Consider the following 23,321-nt stretch of genomic DNA (forward strand, 5'->3'; position numbering starts at 1 on the left):
AACCTAGCTGTCCTGGAACTCACTCTGTAGACCAGGCTGGCCTCGAACTCACAAAGATCTGCCTGCCTCTGCCTCACAAGTGCTGGAATTAAAGGCATGCACCACAACGACCCAGCTGTGTATCTTCTTTTAACTACTGGAAACTTCTTAAAAATTTTTTAAACAAAAATCTGTTAAAAGAAATAGCACTTTAGAGTAAAAATTACATATAGAAAACAGCAACAGAATAGAGTCATTTTGTCAATTTCCAATGTGTATTAGCTGATCAACAGGAAAGTGAAACAAGAGGCAGGGGTTGGAAAGGCCCTGTCTGGGTATAATTCCTAGTCCTCTACCTCCAAAGCCAAGTAAGAATAAATACATAAATACTCAGACAGTAGAGACTGTCATTTATATATATCCTGTAATTTACCTCTTTATCCCCAAGAGTCTCAAGCAATAACAATAATATTGTTTTGAAGTGTTCATCCCAAACACTGAAAGATTCTTCCTGGGTTAGCTTCATGAGTTCGTAGAGGGCAAATTTTCTTTCTTCTATACGTTCATTATGGTTAGACAGCTCCTTCAACAGCTCTGCAACTAGGTCAGAATGGTCTAAGGAAAGATCTGTCAAAAAGAAGTGATTTTGTAATTTTATAGGCTGACTCGCAGGTGCAGAAATGACCACTTTAGAACACTATGAAACACAGTCACGGGGCTGGAGAGATGGCTCAGAGGTTAAAGAGTATTGCCTGCTCTTCCAAAGGTCCTGAGTTCAATTCCCAGCAACTGCATGGTGGCTCACAACCATCTGTAATGGGGTCTGGTGGCCTCTTCTGGCCTGCAGGCATATACACTGACAGAATATTGTATACATAATAAATAAATAAATATTAAAAAAAAGAAACACAGTCACAACCAATATTGGTTATGAAAGAGGTAAAAATAAACATTAATTTTCAGTTTTGATCCCTGAATCACCACTGTGCTTTAACAATTTGAAGCTCAAGAAACACTAGAGAAGAGTGTAAGGAACCCCTAAGTATGCAAGAGTGTAGGTAGCATTCTACCCAAGCCCGCCCTGCAGATCTCCTTGTAACAGGATACAAGATTAACTCAAAAAAATCAGTAATCCTTCTATACACAGATGATAAAAGGGCTGAGAATGAAATCAGAGAAACATCATCCTTCACAATAGTCACAGATAGCATAAAATATCTCTGAGTAACTCTAACCAAACAAGTGGAAGACTTGTATGACAAGAACGTTAAATCTTTAAAGAAAGAAATTGAAGAAGACACCAGAAAATGAAAAGACCTCCCATGCTCTTGGGTAGGTAGAATTAACATAGTAAAAACGGCAATCTTACCAAACGCAATCTACAGATTCAATGCAATGCCCATCAAAATCCCAGCAAAATTCTTCACAGACCTCGAAAGAATGGTACTCAACTTTATATGGAAAAGCAAAAAACCCAGAATAGCCAAAACAATCCTGTACAATAAAAGAACTTCTGGAGGCATCACTATTCCTGACTTCAAACTCTACTACAGAGATACAGTACTGAAAACAGCCTGGTAATGGCATAAAAACAGACAGGAGGAGCAATGAAAACAAATCGAAGACCTGGATATTAATCCACACACCTTTGAACACCTTTTTTTTTTTTTACAAAGAAGCAAAAAATATAAAATGGAAAAAAGAAAGCATATTTAACAAATGGTGCTGGCATAACTGGATATCAACATGTTTAAGAATGAAAATAGACCCATATCTATCACCCTGCACAAAACTCAAGGCCAAATGGATCAAAGACCTCAACATAAAGCCAGACACACTAAACCTCATAGAAGAGAAAGTGAGAAGTACACTTGAACACATCGGCACAGGAGACCACTTCCTAAATATAATCTCAGTAGCACAGACACTGAGAGAAAAAATTAATAAATGGGACTTCCTGAAACTGAAAAGCTTCTGTAAAGCAAAGGACACGGTCAACAAGACAAAACGACAGCCTACAGAATGGGAAAAGATCTTTAACAACTCCACATCAGACAGAGGTCTGATCTCCAAAATATACAAAGAACTCAAGACACTGGACACCAAAAGAACAAATAATTCAATAAAAAAAAAATGGAGTACAGACCTAAACAGAGAACTTTCAACAGAGAAATCTAAAATGGCTGAAAGACACTTAAGGAAATGATCAACATCCTTAGTCATCAGAGAAATGCAAATCAAAATAACTCTGAGATTCCATCTTACACCTGTAAGAATAGCCAAGATCAAAAACACTGATGACAACTTATGCTGGAGAGGTTGTGGGAGAAAAGGGAACACTTCTGCATTGCTGGTGGGAATGCAAGCTGGTACAGCCCCTTTGGATGTCAGTGTGGCAAAGTCGCAGAAAATTAGACAATGACCTTCCTCAAGATCCAGTCATACCACTTTTGGGTATATATGCAAAGGATGCTCAATCGTGTCACAAGGACATATGCTCAACTGTGTTCATAGCAGCTTTGTTTGCCATAGCCAGAACCTGGAAACAACTTAAATGCCCCTGAACTAAAGAATGGTAAGGAAATTGTGGTACATTTATACAATGGAGTACTACACAGCAGAAAAAAGTAATGACAGCTTGAATTTTGCAGGAAAATGGATGGAGCTAGAAAACATTATTTTGAGTGAGGTAACCCAGACACAGAAAGACAATTATCACATGTACTCACTCATAGGTGGTTTTAAACATAAAGCAAAGAAAAGCAGCCTACAAACCACAATCCCAGAGAACTCAGATAACAATTAGGACACTAAGAGTGACTTACATAGATCTAATCTACATAGAAGTAGAAAAAGAGAAGATCTCCTTAGTAAATTGGGAGCATGGGGACCTTGGGGGAGGGTTGAAGGAGGAGGGGAGAGGCAGGGAGGGGAGTAGAGAAAAATGTAAAGCTCAATAAAAATCAATTAAAAAAAAAGGGCAGAGTGTACAGTCACAACTACCTCTTTTCAGAAGTGACACGGACACTTAGTAAAAAGAGTGGTTACTATCCATCAGGCTATGCATATTAGCATCCATAGCCCTCTAGACCAAGGCCAATTTCACCCAACTTTATGTAAGCATAAATAATACACTCTCTTATAACAGGCCCCGGAATCAACCTTTATTAATAAAAGAGATCATGATTTCACACTGAAAGTGCTATTATAAACAATGGGTTATTCATGAGAAGATCTTTGTCATTCTAGTATAAAAGTTTGTCTGGAAATAAACTAAATTCACATGTTATAATTGGTTGAGTTGTTCCTGGGAGGATATTAGAGCTTCCTTGATTTTTGAGGGCGAGGTAAAGTTGACCACCAAGGTTCTCATTCTAAACATAACACTACTAAAATAGTATTAATGAATACCTACAGGCTAGGAGAATATATTTTGTCAATTTTGAACCACCATGGACACATATATTTGGGTTCAGAGATGTTCAGATGAAGAGGGGTGATCCACCCTGAATGTGGACAGCAGCACCCATGGCTGGAGCTCCAGACTGAATAAAAAGGAGACAGAGAGCTGAGCATCAGGACGCACTCACTCTGACTGGGGCTGCAAATGTGAGCAGCCGCCTCTTGCTCTCACAACCATGGCTCCCTAGTCACTATGATCTGTGTTCTGAAAATGTAAGCCTCCCTTAAGTCCCAGTATCAAATACACATTCCCATTCTCCATTTCCTTACATTTAAAGAGTTGCAACAAAAGAACAAACGAATACACTTGTTTCACTGATTACCAGTCCTCCAAAATGCAAGCGGGAGCACTGTAACCCATAACATACCATCAGGAAACTGGTCAGCGTCATCATCAAACATGGCCTCCTTGAGGGCAGACTTGTTGAAGGGACTAATGCTATCTGAATAGTTATATGGATTATAATCACGAGAACGTGAAGAGGAGTGAAGTGGTACTGAATGGAGCAAAGATGCTTTATTATCAAGAGCTGGCTGGCTGGAGTCAGTGGCATCACCTCCTGCTCGTGGATCTGACATCCCAGGACCACATATCTATTGAAAGAAAGAGGAAGTACAGCAAGTTACCTTGTTTCAAAATACCTTCTTCACATTTTAAAAAGATGTTTCTTGGGGGCTGGAATGATGACTTGGCAGTCAAGTGTGCTTCTTGCTCTTCCAGAGGACTTGGGTTTAGTTCCCAGTCCCTACACCAGGTGACTTACAGCTACCTGTTCCTCTAGTTCCAGGAGAGTCAATGTCCTCAGTGGTTAAGAGCACGGGCTGCTCTTCTAGAAGACCCGGATTCAGTTCCCAGCACCCACATGGTGGCTCACAACCATCTGTAACTCCTGCTCCAGGGGATCTGAAACTTACTTCTTGCCTCTGCAAGCATTGTACACACACAGTGTACAGGTGTATAGGTAGGCAAAACACCCATACACTTAAAAATAATAAGTTAAAAAAGGTAACAATAATTTAAAAAAAATGACAAAAGTATGGGTTATAATATATATTCAAATATATTGTACAAATATGTAACATATATTCAAAATGAAAAAGCTGAAATAGCCAAGAATGTCTTTAATCCCAGCCTTCAGGAGGCAGAGACAGGCGACAGGCAGATCTCTGTGAGTTTGAGGTCAGGCTGGCCTAAAAAGTGAGTTCCAGGACAGGTTCCAAAGCTACAGAGAAACCTTGTCTCAAAAAAACCAAACAACAACAAACCAAAAAACAAAACAAAAAAAAAACAAACAAACAAAACCAATGAAAAGAGAAAAGAAAAAAAGAAAAAGCTTAAATAAAGATGTATAGAAACCACAGCTGAGAGGCAAATAAGCCATCACAAATGTTGTCACCAATATTGTTATTGTCAATGGGTCAACCAACTAACATACACAATGAGATTAGCAACACCTTCTCCATGCCAGATACAAAGACTTTCATTAGCAAAACATAGCTGAGGACATATCTCAGTGCTAAGAGGGTTCACCCAGCACGTTCAAGGTTCTGAATTCATTCCCAGCAATAAAACAAACAACAATAACAAATTGTCTTTAAAATTTGGCACAATATACTGTCCTTGAATAATGGACTATCTTAATAGTATCTTTCAGCTTTTATTTCTATGCCTTTTTCCTCCCAAAGGACAGGTTTAAAGGTCAATATAATTTTCAAATAGATGTTAATAAAGTTGGGATACATTAACACCTTTGCCCAAACACCAATATTAATACAAATACTAGCCTCAAAATTATTATCACCAGAAATACCACATCTATCAAGTAACTGTATGCCATGCTGGTTGACGGGAACTCTACACGCATCCTTCCTGCAGTCCAAGTGAAACACTGCTCTTAGCATTACTTGAGGCACCACCTTGGTTTATGTAATATTTGCAAACAAACACAGAAAGCCTAGGTATCATTTAAGAAATGATACTTACTAACCTGCTGTTGCTACCACATGCAGCTTTAGAATAGGGAACCGCAACCTGGGTGTTTTGACAACCATTTTTATTAGTTCACTACTATTGAGCTCTACCAGACAGGTATAAAGACAACCAAGTAAGGGAATCGGTAGGTGGGGAGTCCTTTAGAGATGTGCTGAAATCCCATGGCCCTGTGGACACTGAGCAGCAATGTTCTCAACAGGAATGAAGGGATGGCTTATTTCAAGAGAAGTCTAAGCTGCCAGAGATAAGTATAAGGAGATGCAAAAGTAAAAGTTCACCACTGAGGTACTACAGCAGAGGAAACCATTAGATAACAGTATTTGCATGTAAGGAACATAGGTTATGACATGCTCTGTGGGGACACATAAACTGATGATGCAGACTACTATTACTACAACTAATATGGGGAATATGTAGACCTCCATTTATGAAAACTCGAGTGGTAAAACACACAGCCCAGTATGTTCTAGGCCCAGGCCCATGATTAACTCATATGTTGTGACTAAGTTCCACTTTATTTCTTCATGCTCCAACTACACCAGCTTTCTTCCGAGCCCTCAGCTACATCAGTTCACGAATTCTTCTCTCTGTTTTGTGGATTTAACTCTCAGTACAGTGTCACTTGACAGCCTCATTCCCTGACCCACAGTCTAATACATACATTCCTTCCTCTACGGCACAGTCTAATACATACATTCCTTCCTCTATGGCACAGTCTAATACATACATTCCTTCCTCTATGGCACAGTCTAATACATACATTCCTTCCTCTACGGCACAGTCTAATACATACATTCCTTCCTCTACGGCACAGTCTAATACATACATTCCTTCCTCTATGGCACAGTCTAATACATACATTCCTTCCTCTACGGCACAGTCTAATACATACATTCCTTCCTCTATGGCACAGTCTAACCCAAACTCCACAGTAAATATCTACTTAGAAATCTCAAAAGAACTATAGGAAGACACTTTGTCCTACAGATCTAATACCTAAAACTTGCCACCATGTGGGTGGATGATACTTACTCTGTGAATGCTTGAAGAGTGACTGGCTCCTAAAAAATTTTATGTGAAAATGCCAGAAAGCAAAGCTTAAAATACACACACACACACCCCACTCTGATGGGAACCAAAGCTGCCTGCTGCAATGTTAAGAACACACATATGGGAGGGATTTGATGGGTTAGGAATGTGGTAACACAGTATGAACAGATAAGAACACGCATGTGTGAGGGATTTGGTGTGTTAGGAATGTAGTAACAGATGGAGTGACCATGTAAGAACACTTGTGGGAGGGATGCGGCGAGTTAGGAATGTGGTAACAGATGGGGTGAACATGTAAACACTTACTGTGTCAGCATCCTCTTTTTTAGGATCCCTCTTGAGTGGTTCACTCATATCTTCTTGGCTTCTGAAGCTGAAATTCTGGATTGCCTCAGTGACACCTCTAAGGGAGCTGTAAATGTCCTCAGAATTCATGTTTTCTGTGTCGTAATCAAACGCACTGTGAAAGAGATGGTACTAATTTTCACTTACATTTCATTTTGCTTGATTTGATTTTTATATCTACGTGAATGAATATTCTGTCTATACATGTGTACCATGTGGGTGCAGAACCCTTGGAGGTCAGAAGAGGGCAACAGCTCCCCTGGAACTGGACTTAAGAGAGAGCTGTTAACTCCAGGGGGTGCTTGGACCTAAACCCAGGTGTTGCTCTTAACTACATACAGAGCATCGCTGCAATCCCCGTTTTATTTACTTATTTATTTATTTTGAGGGTCTCAATCTGTAGCTCAGGCTAGTCTTAAGCACACTGTAATTCTCCTCCAAGTGCTAAAATTAGAGGTGTAAGCTACCACAGCTGGCTATTAACTTTCAGCTATATTTTTAAAACACAAACAGGCTGGGTGTGGCAGTATACACCTGTAATGTCAGCACTTGGGGAGTAGAAGGAGGAGGGTCAGGGGTGCCGGACATCCTATACTACATAGCAGGTTAAAGCCCAGTCTGGTCTAAACCTGACCCTGTTGAAATAAACACATTTAAGGGTATTGTATAAAATACTTATGAAGATAAGAATCATCCATTTTTGACATAAAAACTCACTCTGGGTGCGTCCGTCGGACCGGTCCCCGCGTGACCAGAACGCGGCCCTACCCGAGGGTTGGCTGCATATAAGGCCGGCTCTCTGCTGGCTGTTAACATTTCCCAGCCACAGCTGCCCCAGATTTGGAATTCTACACTAAAGTCATCATGGGCATCTTCCAGAGATTGTCGAAAAATAAGGAAAGGTTTCATATTGAATCTATCCCCCACCTGTTCTGTCTTAGCTCATTCCTTTGGCGTTTATCATAACCATGGCGGCCACTGGAGCTTCATCTTTCGCTATGTATGCTTTGAAAAAAACTGACGTGGTTATTGATCGGAAAAGAAACCCAGAACCTTGGGAAATGGTGGATCCTACTCAACCCCAAAAGCTTATAACCATCAACCAGCAGTAGAAGCCCGTGGAAGAGCTGCAGAAAACCAGATGATGGCTCTTCGCTCCTTCCTTCCGAAGAATACTCTATGAATCTAGCGGAAACACTTCAGCACAAACTAGATTTTGATACCAGTGTGCAGAAATGCTTCTGCTACGATTTTAGGGTTTGCCTTCATTCTCTGGATCCTGTGTAAGCAATTGAAGGTAGCACATAGTCTGAAAAAATTTTTTTGTGTTTGTTGGTGTAAATTTCAATTTTGCATTTGAAATTTAATGTTCCTGATGCTTGGGTGTAGTCCTTGAAATGTATGACCATATATAAATTAGATTACTACCTGTAACAAAATATTATTTATGCAAAAAAAAAACCCAAACCAAACCAAACCAAAACAAAACAAAAAAAACCCCTCACTCTGTAACCCAAACTTAACTAGAACTCACTTTGTAGCCAACCCAGGCTCAAACTCGAGAGTTTCCTGAGTTCTGAAATTACAGGCAAGTATCACTATGGCCAGCTAACACTGAACTTCACAGAAATCCTTCTACTACTGCCTCCTGAGTGCTGGGATTAAAAGCATGGGCTACTGTGCCTGATCTTAAAATTGCATTTACTTTGTATGTTTGTGTAGGTCAAATAACTTTGGAAATTCTTTCCTTCCACATGTGGAATCTGAGAACCAAGCTCAGGTCATCAGACATTCTGCAGCACGAACTTTTACCCACTTAGCCATCTTACTAACACAGCTTACACTTTTAAATAGGTATTTTTATAATGTGAACATTCCACAAAATTCAAGTTTCAGTACGCATACATACAATTATATTGGAGCACAGCCAAGTGTACTTATGTTTAGACGGTCTATGGCTGTTTTGGAAGCACAACAGAAGAGCTAAAAAAAAAGGTCATAGACCACTTGGCTTGAAAGCCTAAAATATTGGCCATTTGACCCTTTTTATAGAAAGCTTCCCAGTCCTTGTATTAACCAACAGTAAGAGCGCTAGGAGAAGAAGAAACATAGTTAGCACTCAGAAACTGAAGGCAGAAGGAGCAGGAGTCCACGGTCATCCTCTGTCATGTGACCAGGTGGAGGCCACCAGGAGTAGACACAGATTCTGGTGTCTGGGAGCAGTCCTTGGTGGTAGAAAAAGGAACCTGTACTTCACCTACTAACAGTTCCTATTATTTTGCAAAATAAGCTTTGGGAAATAAACAACAACAAAGATAAAGGTAAAAAAGAAAGTGGGTGGAGGTGAGAGGAAAACTGTGGAGTCAGTCACAGTGACCTAAGGACTGAACTTGAGCAGTCACGCTTTTCTCACCAAGAACATTCATCTCCTGAGTCATCTCTGCAGATTGTTTTGAATTTTGAACACTGAACATAAATGCTATGACATGAATTCTATAATCAAACAATAAATTCAATTAAAGTTTGAATGTATTCAGCAAAATTGTCACAACTGTATTAACACACAGGTTAGGGGGTAAGTTTCAGAACATTCTTTCTTAAATGCTGATGTAGCACCCTGTTAGTTTAATGGATAATCTGATGAGGCAAACCATGATGTATGACCATAACAAAACTCTTCTGACAAGAGATACCTTAAGAATCATTTTACATGCTGGGTGGTGGTGGTGTAAACCTTTAATCCCAGTACTCAGGAGGCAAAGGCAGCAAATCTCTGTGAGTTCAAGGCCAGCCTGGTCTACAAGAGTTAGTTCTAGGACAGGTTTCAAAGCTATAGAGAAACCCTGTCTTGAAAAACTGGTGAAAAAAAAAAAAGAATCATTTTACAAAAGGCCAGCAAAAGGGGCTTGGTGGATACTGATTAATAAATTAAGGATTAATCTAGGGATGGCAAGATGGCCTATCAGGTGAAGGTGCTTGCTGAGCAAGCTCGGTCACCTGCACTGATATATTTAACTCTTCCCCATTATTCTTTATGTTTTGTCTATAACCTCAAGTCCATCCAAACCTTTCAGAAGTGATTCACCAGTATTCTATCTAATACCATAACTGATACTGCCATTTACACTAAAGAAGTGTAATAGAAAAGACAGGCACAATTTGCAGTTTGAGAAATGTAACTATACTCTTTAAGATAACAATACCTTTCTTCCTATATATCACCATTTAAAGGGTTAGATTTTATATACAATTAATGTTGCTTGGATCTGCTCAGTTTCTAGGACACTTCAAGTCAAATAAAGTCTGCTGGGATTATAGTTACTTTGCCTTTCTAGAATGGAAACTGGTAACACAAAGCACAAATGAAAACCATCACCTCACCTTGGAGATAATGTATTCTGTGATGTGTTAGTAGGAGAAGTAAGAGGACTGGACCAGTTGGCTGGGGATCGAGGTGTAGGTCTTGTCAAAGGACTCCCCATGGAACTCTGATGGTGGGAGTAAGAAGAGTATTAACATCAGAAACTGCAACTGAAAGGTCCTTAGGGAAGAGGCACAGGCATGAGAGAGCACATTATGGAAGTGCCATTTTCGCCAATATTATAAATATCCATGCACTTATGCTTACTTTCTGGGAGAAAATGTGTCTCAAATTTAGTAACCTACCTCCTTACCCTTCTCCCTCACCTCTTTACCTGCCTCCTCTTTATTACACTCAACACCCTTCTCCGAGATTCTCAAGTACCCTTGACTAACCTTGAACTCACTATCTACACAAGGATGACCTCGAACTTCTGAGCTTCCTCCTTTAAAAAATTTTATATCAGCTTTCTGTTCTTAGCTAATTAACCCTTCCTACTTCATTGATAATTCAATTTAATTCCTTCTGAGTATTTTACAAATGATTTTCACAAAGACACTAAGAAAATAAAATATGGTCACATTACTAATTTGTAGTTTTCCTTCAATTAACCGTCTCTCCACTTGACCAGATGTAAAACTGGTGCCTACTCTTCCCAAGGCAGTATTTAATCTTGCTCAGAAAATATTGCCAAATGCAGATGTAAAAATCATATAGTAAAATTAAGTCAACTTAATGCAAAACAAAGCAATCACTGTCAAACCAATTATAAGAGAATACAACAGCCACCTAGTCAAGTGAGAAATACCTGGGTCCCATTGCCAGTGTTTCGAAGATGATTATGAAGAAGTTTAGTAGCACCATCTTGGAAAGTTTTTGGTAAAGCTCCTAGTAACATTGTAAACTCTGGGGTATTGAGTTCAAATAAAGAAATCAGCACTGACTGCGCTGCCTGAAAGAAACAAAGACATACAAAAAGTAAGTAAATGCATTCTGGCTACTCAAAGATGGGTGGTCATTTTCTTCTGCTCAACAGCACAAGGCCTGACCGCCTCTCCCATAGAAAAGGAAAAGGCGACCTTTCATGGTTTCTTTGTGGGGAAGATGGAAACACTCTCCCTACCATTTATCTCCTGAAGTTAAGAAGGGGCTATGGAAGGTGACAGATGACAAAACTTTGCAGGGTTATTTTGTCAACATATATTACTGTTTTAGTTTTCCTAATAAATAATTAAAAGAAAATGGATGGTTATATGACTCCCATTCAGGGTGACTTAATGCTGAAATTAAATTTTCTTAACGTGAACTTTTCTAAAAACTAAGGTGGGCATTTTGAAGGAATACTGGGGTAGAAAGGTACAAAAATGTATAAGGGCAGCAGACAACAGAGGGGTAAAGGAAGGAGGAGGGGAATTAACAAAACCCAAGTACACATGAAAATGCCATATGGAAAGATGTTGCTTTGTATGATAATTAAAAAATAAAGCCGCATAAGAAGGAGAAAACAACAACAAACAAAAAAGTCAACCAACCAACCAAACCAACCAACCAACCAACCAGGATTTTACTATGCAGCCTCTAAGGGTTCTGAGTCGGTACAGGTGCATACCATCATGTTTGACTTTGTAGGATTCTTTAACTAGCAATATATATATCTTCTCTCAAGCAGCTAGTCTAAAAATTCTACAGTTAATGTCAAGGTAAAGTAAGTCAGGTGTTTCGTAAAGACTGAAACAACATAAAATTTGTAAGAAAAATAAAATTGTATAACAATTTATGGAGGAGAGCATGAATTGGTGCATGGTCACATGATGGAGGAAGGTCATTGGTTAAATAAAAAGAAACTGCTTGGCCCTCATTGGTTAGAAGATAGGTGGGAGGAGTAAACAGAACAGAACGCTGGGAAGAAGAGGAAGTGAGCTCAGACTCCACAGCTCTCTTCTCAGGAGCAGACGCCTCAGAGAGATGCCATGCTCAGCTCTCCCGGGCAGGCGCACACCATGAAGCAAGCCGCCAGGTTAGACATGCTGAATCTTTCCCGGTAAGACCAGTGCTCACAGATTATTAGAGATGGGTTGATCGGGATGTGAGAATTAGCCTGTAAGGGCTAGAGCTAAAGGGCCAAGCAGTGTTTAAATGAATACAGTTTGTGTGCTGTTATTTCGGGCATAAGCCGAGCAGGCGGCCGGGGTGCTGGGAACGCAGCCCCGCCGCCCCTATTTACTACAAAACCTGAGAAGGCTTAAAAATAAGGGAGAGAGAGTTTTAACACAGATTTTTGCTGTTTGTTGGTGGCGGGCTGTAGAGAGATTTCCTGATTCGGCAACAGTAGCAGAAAAAACGCTGTGTCATTTTAAAGTGTGACTTCCTGGGGCTGTGCCGCCATTGCGATCTCTGTCTGGCTCCTGCAGGAGACAGAGCTTTTGAATAGAGCATTTGGAGTAAAGTGCTACGATTTGTTTGATGGCAACTAGACTCGCTGTGTTCTCGGGTCTGCTCTGCTTGTTAGAGGCAAGCAAGTGCTCTCATCTAAGAGAGGCTTCCTGACTCAGCTTTAGCTGCAAAGCTTGCAGCTCTTTAAAGAGGTCCTGCCACGAAACACTTAAACAGTGTTGACGAAAAGCTGAACGCATGCTTTTCGATTTTCAACCGTAGCAGGAAAAAAGCTGCGCCGTTTAAAAATGCCAGCTTTCTGGGCTGTCCTGCCAGGGCAAACTCTGACTCTTTTACGCAGGCGGTTCGTGCGGTTTGCAAGCACAGGCTGCTGAAGCTCGCTTGCTGGCAGGGACCTTGAAATGCCATAGAGTTGTGGCAGTAAACATGGCTACAGCCAGTACCTCAACCATGAGGCTGGAAAGCTAAGGAATGGGCTACATCTAGCCGGCAAAGCCACGCCTTTAATCCTACTGATATTGCTTGGTAAATTAAAGACTCATGTGGTCAGAAAAAGAGAGATATACAGTAAAGAGAGATTCAAAGACAAAGAAAAATTTTAAATGGTTTACAGTGTGTTAAAAATATATGCAGACTAAAAGTTGAAGTTCTTAAAGTAAAAAACAAAAAAAAGGGAAGAGAGTTGTTGTGTGTGGTAGTACACATCTTTAATCCCAACACTTGGAAGGCAGAGGGAGATTGACTTCTGTGACTTCAAGGTGTAGTAGTGTACACCTTTAATCCCGAATGCCTGGGAGGCAGAGACAGGCGGATCTCTGAGAGTTCAAAGACAGCCTGGTCTACAGAGTTACTTCAGGTCAAAGATACAGAGAACCTGTCTCAAAAATCAAAGAGTTAAAAGTAAAAATAAACAAAATAGAGGTTAAAACAAAGCTGCACAAAGATGGAAAATACACAGAGAATTTTGATACTGTATGCTATTATGCTCTCTTTAAATTATTTAAATGCTGAGGAAGGAGCAACAGATGCTAAAAGATATTTATTTATAAATGCTGCTGAACTAATCCAACATAGATATTTTGATGCCTTGACTTTGAAATTTGGATCTAAGGACATGATGCTTTGGAAAGGAGTTTCTTATTTTGTTTTCACAGAGGATGAGACCCTGTTCATTTCTTCTATTCCGATTTGGTATGATGGACCACGCCCTCCTGAAGGGTTGGTGTGAACACCTTCAGAAAATTGCTTCGCTCAACTGCCAACTGAGATGAAACTAGCACACAGGTTATACCATGAAAGGCCTAATTAACGACGCCCCCATTCAGCAGGAAGCAGTTTGGAGAGAAATAACTGCGCCCATATTCCCAAAAAATGTTTATAAATGTTCTTTTACATTTAAAGGGGGATATGATATAGGTATGAATAATTTGCATTAGTATAGATTTTGCTTTATTGATAGAGATTTAAGGTCAATTTTGTTATATGTATATGTATTTCTGATCCTTATTAAGGTATTGTGATTGTGTAGTTCATTATTAAAATGTAATGTATAATTAGGAAATATAGGTTGTTGATGGATAATCATAAATAATAGTCAAGTTTGTAGTTATGTTAGTTAATATTTTCTAGATGTGCGTAGATATAATTTAGATAGGCATTCTTCATATTTTTCAAAGATTATAGAATATGGCATTTTAAATGTTTTAATAACTTAGGACTTTTCATGACAATGAGACACTCTGCTCCTGGCAGCACCAATCTACTTCAAGAGGAAGATGGGCATCGAAGAGGCTCATTATGGAGTTTGATAGCCATTTGGGCAAGAAACTGTTCTTGCCTGGACTATTGCATAAACTGGATACAAAGAACCCGCAGAGAGAGGACTGCTGAACTTGCCTAAAGGTGAGATGGTCTTTCGGGGTTCCTGATTCATGAAAGAGTCTGCAAGACATTCTTCAGGACAAGCAGATAGTGACTGCCTTTGAAATTTCCTGCTTTGTGGAAATGTCTGCTGGAAACTAAGGGCCTGTAGGCTGAAGTTGGATGCCCCAATGGTACAGAGGAACTTTGGGTGACTGTACAGGCAGCGAGATGTCTCTGTCATTTCTAGAGTTTTAAAAGTTGCCTTTTTCTTGTTTGCTTAGGTAGTATTGTATCTTTCTGGAGTCTTTGATGGAGTTAAGAATAGTTAGTTATAGTTATAGTTTTCCTTAGTTATGATAAAGATTATTGTAACTTTTACTTGATAACTGTTTCGTTATATGTAATTTTGCTATGTTAAAGTTAAAGCCTTTTTTTTTTGTTTTTTGTTTAAACTGAAAAAGGGGAAATGATGGAGGAAGGTCATTGGTTAAATAAAAAGAAACTGCTTGGCCCTCATTGGTTAGAAGATAGGTGGGAGGAGTAAACAGAACAGAACGCTGGGAGGAAGAGGAAGTGAGCTCAGACTCCACAGCTCTCTTCTCAGGAGCAGACGCCTCAGAGAGATGCTATGCTTCGCTCTCCCGGGCAGGCGCACGCGATGAAGCAAGCCGCCAGGTTAAACATGCTGAATCTTTCCTGGTAAGACCGGTGCTCACAGATTATTAGAGATGGGTTGATCAGGATGTGAGAATTAGCCTGTAAGGGCTAGAGCTAAAGGGCCAAGCAGTGTTTAAATGAATATAGTTTGTGTGTTGTTATTTCGGAACATAAGCTAGCCATGTGGGCAGCCGGGGTGCTGGGAACGCAGCCCTGCCGCCCCTATTTAGTACAGTCACATGACCTGTATCCAATTTAAACACCTTGCTCTGGACATATTCATTCTCTTTCTTCATCTCCTCTCGTCTCTTCCCCTCTTTTTTCTTCTCTCCCCTCCTCCCTCTCCAAGATAAGGTCTTTGTACACAGCCCTGGCTATCCTGAAACTCATTACGTAGGTCAGGCTGGCCTTGAATCCATAAGAGGTCTGCCTGCCTCTGCCTCCAGAGTGCTGGATTAAGGGTTGTTCCAGCATGCTTGGCCTCTGCTTTATTCTCTATTCTCAATTACATACTTCTATCTGCTTTAGGTTTGCTTTGTCATCCTTCCCCCTCTCCCGACTTTTATTTGAGGCAGGGTTTCTCTGTAGCTTTGGAGCCTGTTCTGGAACTCAGAGAGCTCCATCTCTGCCTCTACCGCCGGACTTTGCTGTGCTCCTTTTGACTGCCTTATGGTGGTTGATTGGATAAAAGATTTAAAGTGTTTCTTTTTGTTATAAGCTCTGAATTAGTAGTTTTCATAAAATATCTGATAAAGGATTTATTTTGGCGCACAGCTTGAGGGCACAGGTTATTCGTGTAGAAAAGGTCTAGAGCAGGAAGCGGCTGGTCACACCACGTCCAGTCAGTGTGCAATTTTCTTCTTCTGAGAGAGGGTCTCATCCACAGTTCCTGCTGGTCTGAACTTGCTATGGAGATGTGCCTTTACATTCTGAGTTATGCTGCCAGCCTCGCTTCCTATCTTATTCGTCATCACTATCACTGTCATGCACGAGTGTTTTGTCTGCGTGTATGTCTGTGCACCGTGAGTTCCAACTGTGTGTAGTAAGTTTTATTATGCCATGTCTTCACTTTTCTTCACTTTGGCATTTTTTTTTGCTTTTGTTTTGTGATAAGTGCATATGTTTGTGTTCATGTGTGTACAGTTGTGGTGCACATGTACATGGCTAAAGTGTGTTCAAACCTGAGGCCAAAGGTCAGGCTAGACTCCAACTCACAGAGATCCACCCACCTCTGCCTCTTGAGTGCTGGGATAAAAAGTGTGCACCACCATCCCCAGCTCTCCTTTAGTTTTTGAGATCAGGTCTCTCACTGAACAGGGAGCTCAATGATGGAATACAAACTCAAGTTCTTATGCTTGTATGGCAAGCACTTTAACCCATGGAGCCATTCCCCTAGCTCAAAGACCTATATTTTTGAGTATACAGAAAACGCTAGTCATAAGTCCTTGGCAGAAATGATGAAAATACTAACATATACCAGCATGACAGTCAAGTTGGGCACGGTGGTCTTCGCCAGCATTCTTGGCTCTTAGGGGGTGGAGGCAGGAGGACCAGGAGTTCAAGAGTGAGTTACAGGCTAGCCTAGGTGATAAATGACAATCCCCAAAAATCTTAACTCAAGGACGTGAAAAGCAAGACAGACAATAACTCTAAGGATAGAACTTGAGAAGGAAGGCAGGGGGCTAGAGAGATGGCTCAGAGCTTAAGAGCACTGATCACTCTTTCGGAAGGCCTGGGTTCAATCCCCAGCACCCACATAGCAGTTCACAACTGTCTGTAAGTCCAGTTCCAGGGACTCTGGCACCCTCACACCAGTGCACATAAAAATAAAGTTAAATAAAAAAAAAGAAAAGAAAGAAAATGTAAGAAAGAAGGCAGTAGCAAATCACTTGGTACAGGAGTGAAAACTTGCAAAACAAACAAAGAAACAACAAATGGTAAATCTCCACATTAGCAAGAATTGATTCTTCAGTATAATAAAGATTATAGGTACTGATGGAAAAGGATGTGGAAAAAGCACAGGGAAAGCTAACTCCTCACTTACGGTGAAATAAATAGAACACTGTATCTAAGAAAAGATTAGCTAATAAATACCTCAAATTACCCCGATCCTACTTAAACTCACCTTTCGAACATCAGAGCTTTTGGGCTCTGTCGTCCAAGTGATGACCCGGGACACTGCCAGGCGAGTTTCACTGGAATTTATAAAATCCCCTGGATCCATCTGCTTGGCCAGAGTTTCTATGTACTTAAGGATAGCGACCTTCACCTGCAGAGAAAAGCACAAGGAAAGAGGTCAGTGAGATGGACTCTGCGAGACACTGGGCATGCATCAGAAATGATTACCATTAGTCTGCCAAGTCAAAGGAATGGTACAGCTACTTACCTATCTGACATGAGGTGAGGATTTCTGTTCTCATAATCACTACAACTTTTGGAACTCCATTCCCGGAGTATGAACAATTGCTGAAGAATTCCTTAACCAACTCTAAACTCTGCCTGCCCTCATGTCTGCTTTCAGAGTGTCTAGGTGGCTAGTCTTAAATAGTCATTTCTGTCTGGGAAATGACAGGATATCACAAGAAAAGTCTGGAATCACTGCGGGTAACACAACTGTCTATTTACTTATATTTAAGGCAGGGCCTCAAGTCCAGGGTGGCCTCAAATGCATTTTGTAGCTGAGAATGACCTTGAACTTCTCTAATTCTCCTCCTCTACCTCCTGAGTACTGTTCACAAGGTGCTGGGTATAGAACCTAGGACCTGGTGCAGACTAGCTAAGCAATCTGCAATTGAGCTATATCCCTATAAAGTGCACAAAAGGCAGTTGTCCAGCCGGGCGGTGGTGGCGCACACCTTTAATCCCAGCACCCGGGAGGCAGAGGTGGGCAGATGTCCATGAGTTCGAGGCCAGCCTGGTCTACAAAAGCTAGTTCCAGGATAGGCTTCAAAGCTACAGAGAAACCCTGTCTCAAAAAAGAAAAAAAAAAAAAATGAAAGGCTATTGTCAGGCAGGAGATGCTATTTCTAAAGCACACACGCTTCTTTCTAGATTCAGTCATTTTAAATTCTTCTAGTTAGCAATTATTAAAATCTCTTCTCTCCAGTATGCTAGTAGAAATAAACAGGTTGAGAATCACTGTTTCTGGTCACATATTCCAACATTCTATAATTTCTAAATGCTGATTCCTTCAAGCTGGGCTTGCTGATTTTGATTATCTTTATGGATTATTATTATGTGTATGAGCATTTGCCTTCATGTATGTGTACCATATGTACACCTGTTGCCCATGGAGGTCATAAGATTCCTTGGAATTATAGTTGTAGAGGTTGTGAGCTACCATGTGGGTGCTGGGAACTGAGGCCAGATCCTCTCCAAGAGTGCTAAGTACTTTTCACCACTGAGTCACATCTGTAGGAGTCCTTTAGTTTCTAAAGTTGTTACTATCATTATTTGCCTTGCTGGGCATCAAATCTATGGCCTTCTAGATGTCAGGTAAGCCCTCTGGCATAGAATTACATCCACAGGACCCCCAAAAGATTTTTGAAAAAAAATTTTCTTTTGCATTGTGTATGTCACGTATCTATGTTCACATGTGTGGGCATGTTCATGTGTGAGCATATAGAAGTCAGAGGTTGACATTGAACGTCTGCCTCATTCACTCACCACTTATATACTGAAGTAGAATCTCTTGCCAATTTGAGCAGTCTAGCCAGCCAGCCTGCCCCAGGGATCCTTTATCTCTACAAATTGACTACTGGGGAAACAGGTGGGTGCTGCCATGTCTACCCATAGTTTTGTTTTATTTTATTTATTTCATTTATTTATTCCTTTGAGAAAAAAATCTTAGAATGTATCCCTAGTTGGATTGGAACTCTGTGTAGACCAAGTTGGCCTTGAACTAAAAAAGATCCATTTATCTCTGCCTCCCACATGCTGGGATTACAACCATGCAACTCAAGTAACGCAGTTTTGAAAGGTTTTCACAATATAGGTGTGTTAACTATAATAAATGAGTACCCATAGAAACATGATCACTGAAACGCTCCCATTTTAGAAGTGGGACATCTCACATAGTCATGCAGTCTACAACTAACTATGCAACTATACATTCCATTCCAAAGAACAAAACAATATCGTTGCACAGGTATTTGAGTATTTGTCAAGCTGGAAAAAGTATTCAGAGGAAAAAAAACATGTATTTAACAAATGCCAGTAATTCAATAAAAACCAGTTTCTATAGTTATTTAGTCCACTGCTACCTTCTTTCTTTAAAAAAAAAGATTACTACTTTAACTTATTTTTTAGTTTAATAAAAACGATGATGATGATGATGACTGGGCAGTGGTTGTGCACACCTTTAATCCCAGAACTTGGGAGGCAGAGGCAGGCAGATCTTTGTGAGTTCGAGGCCAGCCTGGTCTACAAAAATGAGTTCCAGGCCAGCCAGGACTATTACACAGAGAAGCCATGTATTGAAAAACCAAGTGCTTCCATGTGGATACGTATGTGTGTGCATGTATGTGCAGAGGCCAAAAGAAGACAGCACTGGATCTGGATCCCTTGGTACTGAAATTACAGGATGCCCACTTGTTACTAGGTGCTGAGGTCCAAGTTCTGGTTGTCATGTTTGGAAACAATTCTTCTGAACCACTGTGCCATCTTTCCAGCTTGTTAAATTCTTATGACTTAAAAAACGTTTTACTTACATGTATGTGCATGGGTCTATACGTGTGTGTATGCCAAGTATGAGCAGGTGTCAGAAAAGGTCCACAAATCCCCTATGCTGGGGTTGTAGGCTTTGAGAGCTGCTTGCTTTGGATGCTGGGAGCCAAGCTCCAGTCTCCTGAATGTAAGTACTGAGCCATCTCTTCACCATCACCACCCTGATAAGTTCTTTTTTTTTTTTTAAAAATATTTAATTATTTATTAAGCATACAATGTACTGCTGGCATGGAAGGCACCAGGTCTCATTACAGATGGTTGTGAGCCATCATGTGGTTGCTGGGAATTGAACTCAGGACCTCTGGAAGAGCAGCCAGTGCTCTTACCCTCTGAGCCACGTCTCCAGCCCCTCTGATAAGTTCTTTATATTTAATTCTGTCAGGCCCCTACCAGCTGCTCTGACCTGGGCATGAAGGATGACACCAACAGACTTACTCCTGCTGCCTCAGTGTTAACAAAGCCGTCTCCCTCTAGCTTTGGTGTTGACTGTACTTATCCTTACGTTAGACATAGAGGAGCAGCTTTGAATTCCATGCCCACAGGATGCTTCCCACATCCCTGTTCCCTTTACTTGTCTTTGACTTTAGGTCTTCAGCACATCATTCCTCCTTACGCCCTTGTCTTCTCTGCGGTTTGTGAGTCTGGCTCCGTAGCTGAGGCTAACCTAGACCCTCTGTGTGCTCAGTACTGACACATCACTGATTATCTACCTGCCTCAGCAGCTCCCGTGGCGGGGTCACAGGCCTAAACCATTACACCTGATTCATGTTTCTGAAGATGGATCCAGGCTACATTGGCACAGGCACACAGAATATCTTCACTTATAGCTTCAATGGCTACTGAATTAACTACATCATCTGCTTTATTATCATTTAGTTTATCAAGTATTATACATAATAATAAAAAAAATTCAAAGTTTTCTATTCTCAGGAATTTTTTTTTTCTTTTCTTTTTTTTTGGTTTTTCGAGACAGGGTTTCTCTGTGGTTTTGGAGCCTGTCCTGAAACTAGCTCTTGTAGACCAGGCTGGCTTTGGACTCACAGAGATCGACCTGCCTCTGCTTCCCGAGTGATGGGATTCAAGGTGTGTGCCCCCACTGCCTGGTGGTAAATTTTCAAAATAAAAAGAGAGAGGCCTTTTTTACCTAGTGGCTCTAATAAAAAGACACTACAGTGAGTGTCTGTCAACCCTGGTAGAAACCAATTGTGATCCAGAGGCACAACTGCACTCCAACGTGTAAAGGGAAAACCAATCTTGGGTAGTAAGGCATACATTTGTACAGAACAGAGCAGAAACTACAAGGCTTGTGTAAGCAACATGCTTCTTATTTCCCTGACTTTACTCTCAATGGCTACAGCTCAGGAAAAACAAGAACTCCACCAATTAAGCTATATCCCAGATACAAGTCCTTTGATGTCTTCTGTTCAACCTAATCATTTTAAATGACAAATTACACTCTATCTAGCTTTCATACAACTGGAAAATGTGTCCAAATAGAAACTGTTAGTCTTGACACAACCTTTATATTTGTTTTCGGAATTTCACATTGCAGAAAGTTATTTCAGATAGGGAGAATGAGCTGAGATTAAACTTAAAATATTCTGTCTTTACTAAAATAAGCACCTAGATAATGCTATGTTTTTGCCCCAAATACCTGTAAGACTCCAAAAACTACAAGAAAAACAGAAGTGTTAGCAAATCACAAACATAAAATTAAATAAGGTTTTACAAACTAACTCTGCATTACCAGCTTACTGTTAGACGGCCATATTTAGTGATGATTTTAAAATGTCCAAAGACAGGTCAACCTCTAAAGAACATTGGAAGTCAACAACATGCATGCATAAAAGGTTGAGGAAGTGAGTAGTTAAATATGGATGCAAAAAACAGCATCTGAAATAGTGCAGAGAGTTACAGAAAGAAATAACGCAGGCTAACATAAAAACAAAAGAAAAACCTTTGTGCTCCCAAAAGAGTGAAGTTGGTCCCGGAGTGCTGGCTTGACTGTCTGAAAGTTTATAAAAATAAAACCCACTGGTTGAGCAGCTTCTTGGGTGACAAAAATACAAATATTATCCTATTTTTATTAATAAAATACCACAATTCCTCGTAATAGTTTCAGAAAAAAAAATCAAATTTTTACCTTCAAGCTTGGTGTTTGGGTCTGGTCAACTGTAAATCTCATTAGGATATTAAATTGAAGATCATTTGGAAATGATTCTCTGTAAAGATAAAAAAGAAAAAAACAAAACTAAAAAATAAAATAAGTAGTGCTTGAGAGATGGCGTAGAGGTTAAGAGCACTGCCTGCATATATAATAAATAAATATAAACAAAAAAGTAACCAACCCCTCAACTATTAGGTTGACAAAATATGCGTTTTAACAAATTCCAGAGCAAAAGACTTTATTTAATACCCAAATATCATGCCACCCACAAAGTATGTATGAAGTGACAGATTAAATGGTATGGTCTCTGAAGCACAGTATAAGAATAGAGGCATTTGAACTTAAAGCCAGTAAGGGATTAAGAAATTAAACTAGGTAAGTGTTATTCTGCTTGTTTCAACTATATATTTAATTAGAAAAATCTAGTCAGTAAAAATTCAAACTTCTGGGCCTAGAGAGATGTCTCAGTGGCTAAAAGCACACAGACTGCTCTTACAGCAGAATCAAGTTTGGTTCCTAGCACTTACATGAGAAGGTCACAACCACCTCTAACTCCAGCTCCACAGGATCTAATGCCCTCTTCTGCCCTCATTCCAACTGAGTGTGCTGACACACAATTTTAATCTCAATATTCAGGTTGCACAGGTGGGCAGATCTCTGTGAATTTTAAGGTCATCCTGGTCTACAGAGTGAGTTCCAGGACAGCTGGAGCTACATATGAGACGCTGTCTCAAAAAGCCACCACCAAAAAAATCATCTGAATAACAGACTCATTTCAACTTAGTATATGGGTATGTAAAGTAAGTCACTTCAACAATAAGATCAAAGAGGTAGAAACCTACCAGTGGCTTAAAGCCTTCTGGAGACTAACGGCATGATAAAATATTCTTTAAGACAGGAATAGTTTTTAGTTTCATGTAAGATCAAATTATAAAGGGTGATGTCTTTGGATATCTGTATGGTGATTTTTCAGAAAATTAGGAAACAACCTTCCTCAAGACCCAGCAATACCACTTTTGGGTATATATCCAAAGGATGCTCAATCGTACCACAAGGACATGCGCTGATCTATGTTCATAGCAGCTTTGTTTGTCATAGACAGTACCTGGAAATAACCTAAAAGCCCCTCGAATGAAGAATGGATGAGGAAAATGTGACACATTTACACAATGGAGTACTACATAGCAGAAAAAAAAAACCGACATCTTGAAATTTGCAGGCAAATGAATGAAGCTAGAAAACATCATTTTGAGTGAGGTAACTCAGACCCAGAAAGACAAATATCATATGTACTCACTCATAAGTGGTTTTTAAACATAAAGCAA

The 23,321-nt window shown here is 40.1% G+C and overlaps 2 protein-coding genes across 41 annotated transcripts in view; one reads left to right on the top strand and one right to left on the bottom strand.

Annotated features, from left to right (window-relative positions):
* Positions 1 to 23,321, bottom strand: part of Clasp2 (cytoplasmic linker associated protein 2) — a 199,298-nt gene that overhangs the window by 14,223 nt on the left and 161,754 nt on the right. For 23 of the 40 annotated variants that reach the window (XM_041677050.1, XM_041677052.1, XM_041677051.1 and 20 more), the window contains 8 exons: positions 21,973 to 22,051; positions 21,787 to 21,837; positions 17,230 to 17,373; positions 10,999 to 11,142; positions 10,211 to 10,317; positions 6,791 to 6,944; positions 3,810 to 4,035; positions 413 to 606 (listed from right to left, as the gene is read on the bottom strand). In XM_041677050.1, the coding sequence (XP_041532984.1) occupies positions 413 to 606; positions 3,810 to 4,035; positions 6,791 to 6,944; positions 10,211 to 10,317; positions 10,999 to 11,142; positions 17,230 to 17,373; positions 21,787 to 21,837; positions 21,973 to 22,051 (1,099 nt within the window). The remainder of the gene's footprint in view (positions 1 to 412; positions 607 to 3,809; positions 4,036 to 6,790; positions 6,945 to 10,210; positions 10,318 to 10,998; positions 11,143 to 17,229; positions 17,374 to 21,786; positions 21,838 to 21,972; positions 22,052 to 23,321) is intronic. The other 17 variants (XM_041677054.1, XM_041677064.1, XM_041677066.1 and 14 more) reach the window with 1 other exon arrangement.
* On the top strand, positions 7,694 to 7,941 carry LOC121464250 (normal mucosa of esophagus-specific gene 1 protein-like). The gene is made up of 2 exons (XM_041677067.1): positions 7,694 to 7,727; positions 7,769 to 7,941. The coding sequence occupies exons 1-2, from the start codon at positions 7,694 to 7,696 to the stop codon at positions 7,939 to 7,941; spliced, it is 207 nt and encodes a 68-aa protein (XP_041533001.1).

This window comes from Microtus oregoni, unplaced genomic scaffold (assembly GCF_018167655.1).
Source record: "Microtus oregoni isolate MIOR12 unplaced genomic scaffold, Mior012 000028F_ref0000031, whole genome shotgun sequence".
In the NCBI taxonomy this organism is placed as follows: Eukaryota; Metazoa; Chordata; class Mammalia; order Rodentia; family Cricetidae; genus Microtus; species Microtus oregoni.